Genomic DNA, 10,175 nt, shown 5'->3' on the forward strand with positions numbered 1-10,175 from the left:
TAAGACTTTGCTTTCTAATGCAGGGGGTACAGGTCTGATCCCTGGTCAGGGAGCTAAGATCCCACATGCCTCATGGCCAAAAAATCAAAACAAAAAACAGAAGCAATATTGTAACAAATTCAATAAAGACTTTTTAAAAAGATGGTCCACATCAAAAAATCTTAAAAAAAATCAAACATAACTTGGTTCCACGTTGTGGACCTTTTTTAAAAAATAAAATAAAATAAGAATACTATAGACTTTTCTTTAAAGAATTTCCAGGAAGGTCTTAAGAGAAAGCACTACAGTTAAGGTACAAAGCCTGAATACAGACCCTGAAAGGTGCTACGATAGCAATGACTTAATTCTGACAGAAGAAGTCTCCGAACAAAGAGTCTCTTACCCACTGTGGGACACAGAGGAGAATCCTACTTTCTCAGGCTGAGTCTTCTGCTCATTCACTCCCCTCTCAGCAGGTCCCTTCTTCTCTGAGGGTTGATGCATCACAGTCTTCAGTTGGAACATTTTCTCACAAAGAACATTCTTACTGCCTCCTTTAAAAGGAAAGATAGACAAGAAATGCATCTGGGTCTCCACAATGGCTAGACATTCCTCCAAAGCTACCTAGAGGAATCAAAACAAAATAATGGTTTAAAGAGGCTGGATTACTATGAAGGGTCCCCTAGGAGCATAAAAATCACAAGAGCAGAACCTACAAGAAAGTAAACAATGAAGCCTACAATGTGCCCCCTTGAACAGTTCTTTATCAGCCATGAAGACCCTGGTGATCCACTGGGTTGAAGGAAAGATGCAGCAAGTAGGGGAGACGCTGCTTGCTATGAAGAGGAAGAGGACGGTCCAGAGAAGTTTTAGAACTAAAAACAAGCAAACAATGAAGTAAACAAATGAAAATAAATGGGCTTTAAACTGGGCTAAAGGACGAGTATTTTTGATTCTTACCGTTGAGATAAAGTTCCCTGGGAGTGTCCCTTCAGAAATCAGAAAGCCTTTTTATCATCCCTAAGTTTTGACAGTCATGTAGGCAGAAACAAAATTTGAGATGTCAGAATTCAAATCTCAGTAACTGGGACTCAACAATAGCACCATGGGAAGGACTCAGAGTGTCTGGTCTCAAGCTGTAATCCTAGAATTGGAATGTGGAGGTAGCTACAGAACCTGAGGAAGCCCTGCTTTCTGATGGCCCGCCATACTCAACACAAGGCTACCTGTTTCTCCCTGGATGTCCCTATCAATAAAGACCACCTCTCTTACCAGCCAGTTTTAGTATCTGTGTATTCTTTTGCTCATACTACCAACTAATCAATTCTAAAGAAAAATCTAAGCATATTTTCCTTGTTCGATCTTGCTGTTGCATAGAAAACATCAAACAAATAATACTTTCTCAACACCTTTTATTTTCTTGAAGATAGTTTCAATAAAAACAATTGTGGCTTTTCCTAAATGATTTTTTTTTTTTTTTTGGCATGCGGGCCTCTCACTCTCGTGGCCTCTCCCGTTGCAGAGCACAGGCTCCAGACGCGCAGGCTCAGCGGCCATGGCTCACGGGCCCAGGTGCTCCGCGGCATGTGGGATCGTCCCAGACGGGGGCACGAACCCGTGACCCCTGCATCGGCAGGCAGACTCTCAACCACTGCGCCACCAGGGAAGCCCCTTACATTCTTTTAAGAGCAGAGTAATCAAAAACTGGAGTATATGTTCGAAGTATGACTAATAAATTTAGCATAATGATTTTTCATTAATCATAATCTTTTCATTCCATAATAATTAATATATCCCAATGCAATGTTGGATTTCTTTCCCTTGAAGTAGGGAAACATGTAGGGGTTTCATTTAACAAGAAGTCAATTTTAACTTTCTGAACTCCCACCCTCACCCAACTTTGCTACTTAACAGATGATTGTTTTTGCATCTACAATTTACTTTCCACTTTGTCAAAGCCCTTAAAATATTTTATCTCCTTTAATATGATTAATGGATACTTAATGTTGGTGCCGATTTAAAAAATCTAACAGATTTATTTATTCTTTCACTTGGGTCTTGAAAGAGTTGCCTGGGCTGCCAAAAAGCCATTGGAAATGGCCCTTGACAGAGCCCAGTAAGACCTAGGCCATGGAATGGAGGGAATGGATGGCAAATGCAAGCGATAGTTTTTAGTGACAGCAGCTGAGACTATAAAGAGAGTCACAGGCACAACAGGAGTGAGAGGGATTACCTTGTTTCTTAATGCAATTGAGTTGAATGCTCCACACACTCAACTCAATTGCATTCAGTCTCAGTGGGTGGTGGGTCAGTGGGTGGGCATGGGGAAAGGGTCAGGGCTGAAAGGGAAACTTCAGGAGGAGGAAAAGAAGAAGGGGAGGCATGGTCAAGGACAACAAGACCTCCCAGGAGGCTTGTGCAGAGACCCAGGCCAGATCCTGAGAGAAGAGAACTGTTTTTATTCTGTATCAGAATGGGGAGGGAGAAATGGAGAGAGAGGACCTGAAAGAGAGAAATGTGCGAGAACCTGTAGTTGTTTAAGAACAAAGTTCGAAAACATTGTGGATGTTTTCACAACAAAAATATTAAAGGACAGGGAGTGGTCAAGATGCTCAAGGAACTCGGGAGAAGAACTGATGAACACAGTGAGAAGTTTAACAAAGAGTTAGAAAATATAAAGAAGAACCAAATAGAGCTGAAGGATAACTGAAATAAAAATACACTAGAAGGAATCAACAGCAGATTAGATGATACAGGGGAATAGAATAGCAAACTGAAAGACAGAGCAGTGGAAAACACTCAAGCTGAAGAGAAAAAGGAAAAACAAATTTTAAAAAATGAGGACAGTTTAAGAGACTTCTGAGACAATATCAAACATGCTAACATTCGCATTATACGGGTCCCAGAAGGAGAAGACAGAGAGAAAGGGACAGAGAACATACTTGAAGACATAATAGCTGAAGACTTCCCTAACCTGGGAGAGGAAACAGACATTCAGGTCCAGGAAGAACAGAGTCCCAAACAGGATCAACCCAAAGAGGATCACACTAAGACACGTTATTAAAATGGCAAAAATTAAAGATAAAGAGAGAATATTAAAAACAGCAAGGGAAAAACAACAAGTTACATATAAGGGAACTCCCATAAGGCTATCGGCTGACTTTTCAGCAGAAACTCTGCATGCCAGAAGGGAGTGGCATGATATATTTAAAGTGATGAATGGGAAAAACATAAATACTCTACCCCACAAGGCTCTCATTCAGATTTGAAGGAGAGAGCAAAAGTTTTACAGACAAGCAAAAGTTAAAAGAGTTCAGCACTATGAAACCAGTTTTACCAGAAATGTTAACGGAACTTCTTTAAGCAGAAAAGAAAAGGCCACAACTAGAAATATAAAAATTATGAAAGGAAAAATCTCATTGGTAAAGGCAAATATACAATAAAGGTAGTAGATCAACTACTTATAAAGCCTAGTAGGAAGGTTAAAAGACAAATGTAGTAAAATCATCTATAGCCACAATAAGTAGTTAATGGAAACACAGAAAGATGTAAAATATGATGTCAAAAACAGTAATCATAGGAGGAGGGGAGTAAAAATGCAGGGTTGTTAAAATGCGTCTGAACTTAAGAGATCAGCAACTTAAAATAATCATACATAGATACAGATATAAAGATTACTATATATAAACCTCTGGTAATCACAAACCAAAAATCTATAATAGATACACACACACAGTTATTATTATTATTATTATTTTTTGCGGTACACGGGCCTCTCACTGTTGTGGCCTCTCCCGTTGCGGAGCACAGGCTCCGGACGCGCAGGCTCAGCGGCCATGGCTCACGGGCCCAGCCGCTCCGCGGCACGTGGGATCTTCCTGGATCGGAGTACGAACCCGCGTCCCCTGCCTCGGCAGGAGGACTCTCAACCACTGCGCCACCAGGGAAGCCCCACACTGTTATTTTTAAATGAGTATTTGATACATGTAAAAGAAATAAATTCAGTTAGAATCTATTTTAGCACTGTAAACTGAATTGGTTTAAAAGCAACATCACCCAAAGCTCAATGAGTATCCACAGTGTCCAGGTTTTGGTCTTTAATACCATTACCCACAAAATGAAGCAGACTTCTTAAAGAAATGACTACTTCCAGGAATGGTGCAGGGGAATTACAAGGTGAGCATGGGAAAGCTTGGACCAGAAAGCAATGTTCATTAACAAACTATTAGGATCTTTTCAAAAACACATAGCCAGCTTTAAGGAATTCCCAGTGGCATAAGTTGTGATAATTTGAGCATGAAAAGGAATTGTGATTTTTGTGCAGGGGTCAGTAAACTATGGCCTACTGGCCAAATCTGGCTCACAGCCTGTTTTTGTAAATTTTTTTTTTTTTTGGAACAGAGCCAGGCCTATTCACATATGTATTATGTATGGCTGCTTTTGTGTTACAATGGCAGAGTTGAGCAGTTGTAACAGAGACCATATGGCCTGCAAAGCCTAAAATATTTACTATCTGGTACTTTTCGGAAAAGAGTTTGCTGACCGCAGTCTAGTGGATTAAAAAACAGAATATTGGAGTCCATAAATGATAATCAAAGAGATGAAGTCATTTGCATGTTGAAGTACTTAGGTTCAATGATCATGATGTCTGTAAATTCCTCAAAATGTTTCAACAAGAACATATAATTAAGTAGATGTAAACTACCTGATTTCTATCTTCATAGATTAGTGTTGATTGTTTTGAAATTCACATAAATAAATATACTTTTTGTGTGTGTCTGGCTTTTTTTTTTTTCATGCAACATAATGTTTTTGATGCATCTGTGTTTTTGAGTGTATTATTTTGGTGTTATTCATGAAGGTTATTCCTGTGTGTGTCCATATCACTGTTGATGGATAATAGAGCTATTTCTAGTTTTGGCTATTGTGAACAAAGCTGCTATGAACATGCTTGTATAATTCCTTTCTGTAGACATGTGCATTCATTTTTCTTCAATATATACTTTGTAGTAGAATTGCTCAGTCACAGGGTAGGTGTACGTTATTAGAAACTGCCAAAACAGTTTTCCAGAATGACTGTGCGATACCTTCTCAACAGCAGCAAGATATAAGTTATTCCACATTCTTGTCAGCATTTGTCATTCTCTGTCTTTGAAGTTTTACTTATTCTTATGGGTGCATAAAGGTATCTCATTGTAGTTTTAATTTGTGTTTCCCTAATAAGTAATGATATTGCACATCTCTTAGGTCTTTTGCCCATTTAGAAATTCTCTTTTGTGAAGAAAGTCTATTCCAGTATTTTGCTCAGAAACTTGCTTTAGAAACTAAATCTAGTTTCTTTATTTTTTCTTTTATTGCTAAGGCATCTTACTCTAAGACATCTCTCCTATCCCCAGATTGTGAATATATTTTCCTACATTTTCTTCTAGAAGCTTTAATGTTTTAACTTCCAGCTTTTACATATATGATTCATCTCCCGACCTCAGCACAATACTTAATCACTATAGAATCCATAGCTTGCTTGCAGACCACCAACCCAGACTCCCCCAAATTTTTACAACCTTTGATGTAAACACATTCACAATAGTTTCCTGCTCTGCTCTTTGATAACTACAGATCCTTATACTTCCATCTCTCACTCTTTCTTTGGCCCTCTCTTTCCTTCTCTCTCCCCTTCTTATCCCTACAGCTGAGAAAACCAGAAAAACCTAAAACTGAGAAGAAAGACCTGGTCGATCTGTGCTCAGGAGCACAGGTTCTGGTTTGTAAAACTGATTCAGCCCTTGTGTGGCCTTGGACAAGTAACTTAAACTTTATGTGCTTCAATTCTTTCTTCTGTAAAATGGGCCTAATAGGAGTAGTCTACTTCATTCTGCCATTGTTAGCTGTGCCTAAATTTAGTAGCTACTCGATCAATAATGTTATACTTAGTAGAATCATCGTTTTCATTGTCATTATCCTCTGCATTATTTTTATTTATTTATTTATTATTATTATTTTGCGGTATGCGGGCCTCTCACTGTTGTGGCCTCTCCCATTGCGGAGCACAGGTTCCGGATGCGCAGGCTCAGCGGCCATGGCTCACGGGCCCAGCCGCTCCACGGCATGTGGGATCTCCCCGGACCGGGGCACGAACCCGTGTCCCCTGCATCGGCAGGCGGACTCTCAACCACTGCGCCACCAGGGAAGCCCTCTCTGCATTATTTTTGAAAAACACTATGCTGATATTTTGCACCTTAGTTTTACGTCTTCGAGAAGTTATTGTAAATGGAATAATGGAATGTGAACCTGTTGTGTTCTGCATAATGGCTCTGAGTTTTATTCATATTGTTGAGTATATCAAAAGTTTATTACTTTTTATTGCTGAGTAGTATTCCATTGCATGGATATACCACAATTTGTTTACCAGTGTCCTGATAATGGACATTTGGGTTGCTTCAAGTTTTGGCTATTGTGAATAAAAATGCTATGAACATTCTCACTACAATTTTTTTTGTATGGACATGTGTTTTTATTTCTCTTAGAAGAATATCTAGGTGAAGTGTTTCTGGGAACAAAAGGATATTTATGTAAATTTATGTTTAAATGTATAAGAAATTGTCAAACCAAAGTGGTTATAACATTTTACAGTCCCACTAAAAATGTATGAGAATTCCGGTTTTTCCACATCTTCACCAAGATTTGATGTTTTCAGACATTATAATTTTAGCCATGCTACTGAGTGGAGTGGTATCTCAAGGTAGTTTTAATATCTATTTCCCTGACAGCTAATGATATTGAACACTTTTTATGTGTTTACTGGCCATTAATATATCTTCCTCTTTGAAGTGTGTTTAAGCTTTTGCCTGTTTTAAAAAATGGGTGTTTCCGTTTTTAATCTGAACTGTAGTAGTTCATTATATATTCTGGAGACATAGCTTTGTCAGATATCTTTTGTAACTATTTTCTTCCAATCTGTGACTTGACTTTTCACTTACCTAATGGTATATTTTCATGAGAAGACTTTTTAATGTTGTTAAAGTCTAATGTATCATTGTATTTTTTACTTCTTTTTGTGTCATATTTAGAAAATCTTTGCTTACTACCAGGTCACAAGGATATTCTCATGTATTTTCTTATAAAATGCTATAGCTTTAGTTTGTATGGTTTGATCTATGATCCAACTCAGATTAGCTTTCGTGTATATTGTGAGGTAGGGATTGTAGGTTTTTTCACTACATAGATATCCAGTTGTTCCAGCACTATTTATTGAAATGATATTCCTTTCCCCATTGAATAGCTCTAGTGTCTTTTTAAAAAAATAATTTGACCATATAAGGTGGGTCTGTTTCAGGTGTCTCAATTCAGTTCCATTTATCTATACATGTATCCTTTTGCCACTCCCATACTATCTTGTTTGTAGTAATAAACAGCTTGATAGTAAATCTTAAAGTCTTCCAGGGTTGACTTTTTCACACAGCTCAATAAATTTTGAAATGTGTATATAGTAAAGTAGCCACCATGCACAGCAAGATATGCTGTCACTTAATCCCTCTCATTTAATTGCAGGATACGTGCCTTCACATATTATGGCTGACCTGTTAGCCAAAGATCCTCTATTGCAGCCTCCAGAGAAAAATCTCCAGTTACCTTCAGAGCTGATTGAGAGACAAAATATCTGCAACATTCAACAATGAATCTAGATTTTTTTGAAAAAAAAAACTTCATTTTCCTTACACCCATGAATACAATTGTTTGATTTGCAATTTTCTATTCTTTGTAGGGACAGTCCCCTGGGAGGCCTACCCTAATTTACTAGGCTGATGGTTGAGTGTGGGGTTGCAAATTAAAGGCTGAAGTAGAATTTACTTTTATTGTATAGAAAAGATGATGGGGAGATGCTGAGGAAAGGCTTAGGGAAGAGTAAGGTGGAACTAGAAAGTTGATATTAGGCTCTTGCAGTGATTGTCAGATTTCGTAGAAAAAGGAGTTAGATGCTACCTATCCAAAGGCGGAAAAAATGTTGGTGGAAAAAAACAATATTTAAAGGCATTTTATTAGGCCTTGTCATTTATATATCATCTTTCCTTTTCGTTTTTGTAAAATTGGCATAAAGCTGGCCTCATGTGTTTGTTATATGACTTCTGGAATGTGGATTTCTATTGAAAACTATTAAAATTAAAATATTCATTGTGAACGTCCTAGATTATTGGTCCCAACCTAAGGGACAAACCTACCTGGCTGAAGTGCCGTTCCTGGGTCTGTGTCATTAACAGTAGTTGCTTTCCCTAGTGTATTGGCTTTCGTATTTCCCCCACACCTGAAAGTCGTAGTTCATACCAGCCATAAACCGTTTCCTTTGCTAAAAGATTTTAAAGTACTCTTACCCCAAGTAAGTGCATTTAAAAAATTGACCTATCTGTTGCATCCTTGGAATCCATCAAAAGCCAAGGGAGAGACGTTCAAGTGCTACAAGTTCCAGTGCTGCCCATCTGGGGAGGCAAAGGGGCTGCTTACTCGCTGGCCGCCTGGCCACGGTTGTGTGCTTTGGCTCCAACTGCTCACGGGAACTCGACTCACCTTCACCACGCCGGGAGGACCGGGTCGCTGCGGACGCTGACTTCATCTTCAGGTGCGTTTAGATGAGGAATTCGCATGGGATTTCTTCTTTTCCCTTAATCTGTTTTCACCTCGCCCTCTGTCTCTTCAAGACCGTTTTTGGATCCTGACTGGACAGGACTTAAAGGAGAGGCTTCCCGTCTCCTACAGGTCTCTTCCTGCCCGGACGTTATTGCCCGCGAGGAAGAACGAGAGGAGCCGGGAGGGCAGCGGGTGCCCGAGAACCACAAAGTCGCCGTGTGCGCCCGCGCGCACCGCGCCCCTGCGTCTCGCGGGCCGCGGGCAAATTGAATCAACACCGCCGGAAGCTTCTCCGCCGGCGCCACGCGAGGTGTGGGGCTCCCGACCCGGCGAGAGGGGCCCCGCTGAGGCGGCCCCGCCCTGCCCCCGGCCCCCGAGGACAGGCCCGGAAGAGGCCGATTTGGACCGGCGGAGCCAAGAAAAGTCTCAACCGCGACCCGGCCCCACGCTCCCGAGGTTTAAGGTCTCAAACCCTGAAGTCTTAGCGGACCGAGCGTCGCGAGTTGAATCGATTTCCACGCCTTTATCAGGAGAGTCGAGGACCAAAATCAGACCAAGAAGAAGACTGTGTGGATCAAAGTGCGCAATTAATCAGAAAGGAAAAACTATTTTTTAACTGATTAGGTTGTGGATTGTGAAAGACCGGCATCAAGTTTTTTGGCGTGAGCACACGAAGGATGGAGTTGCCCTCAAGTAAGGTAAGAAAACTGCAGGTGCAGTAGGTTGTATGGGAAAGATTCGGAATCCAGTTCAGGGCCTTGGAGCCTGATTTGAAAGCGTTTTCCATCCAAGCCGTCTCCGTTGCTACATCCGCCTGAGTACATTTGGACGATGGAGATGCCGGGTCACGGTGCGCGGCCCCTTCTCTCCCCGCGCACGTTCCCTCCCGCCTCCACTGGGCCCCTAGCACGCTCCCCGGTCACCGGTGACCTTCTCTCCACACGCAGCCACCTCACAAAGACGCGTCACCAGGCCAGTTCTGAGGTGCTGCCAGGATGAGGCAACTCGCTCGGGACTTGCAGACCCGGCTGGCCTCGCGCGCGCTCGGAGCGTCACCTGCGGGCTCCTTTTTTGGACGAAGCAGGGAGGGAACGACCTTAGGAAAGGATTTCTGGAACGACGGGTGACCCTTCCGGAAGGCTCAAGGCCTTGCAGAGCAAAGGGAAAAGGTCACTGTAGTCAGAAGCAAGGAGAAGAGGCGTGGATTTGCGGTTCTCCGGTGGTCTAGTGGTGAGGATGCAGGGCTTTTTCCGCTTTGGCCTGGGTTCGATTCCCGGTCAGGGAAGGAGGCTTTGCTTCTTACTAGGTTTGGCATTTTCTAACCGCTATCATTCGTTTTTTCCACGACTGGCGGAGACATGGGGTTGACTGTTTACCGAGAATACATTCCAGAAAGTGGAACAGGTAGGTGAAATGTAGTATGAATTTAAAACTCTCATATGCGGCCACCACCAAATTATAAATCCAATTACATGCCCCAAATTGTACGAGGCAATTTTCTCCCCACATGTAAAACCAACACTAGAAATTATCAATCTTTTAGATATGATTTTGAACTTTATTTACCATCAATCTCT

General features: G+C 41.2%; 1 protein-coding gene across 1 annotated transcript in view; it reads right to left on the reverse strand.

Moving 5' to 3' along the window:
* Positions 1-9,396, reverse strand: part of LOC113615368 (myomegalin) — a 29,603-nt gene extending 20,207 nt beyond the window's left edge. The window contains exons 1-2 of the mRNA XM_027097662.1: positions 8,539-9,396; positions 383-533 (exon numbers count right to left, since the gene is read on the reverse strand). Of these exons, the coding sequence (XP_026953463.1) occupies positions 383-533; positions 8,539-8,584 (197 nt within the window). The 5' untranslated portion in view covers positions 8,585-9,396. The remainder of the gene's footprint in view (positions 1-382; positions 534-8,538) is intronic.
* Between the last annotated feature and the right edge of the window lie 779 nt (positions 9,397-10,175).

This window comes from Aethalodelphis obliquidens, unplaced genomic scaffold, assembly GCF_003676395.1.
Source record: "Aethalodelphis obliquidens isolate GAN/ISIS:26980383/991018 unplaced genomic scaffold, ASM367639v1 scaffold116, whole genome shotgun sequence".
Taxonomy (NCBI): Eukaryota; Metazoa; Chordata; class Mammalia; order Artiodactyla; family Delphinidae; genus Aethalodelphis; species Aethalodelphis obliquidens.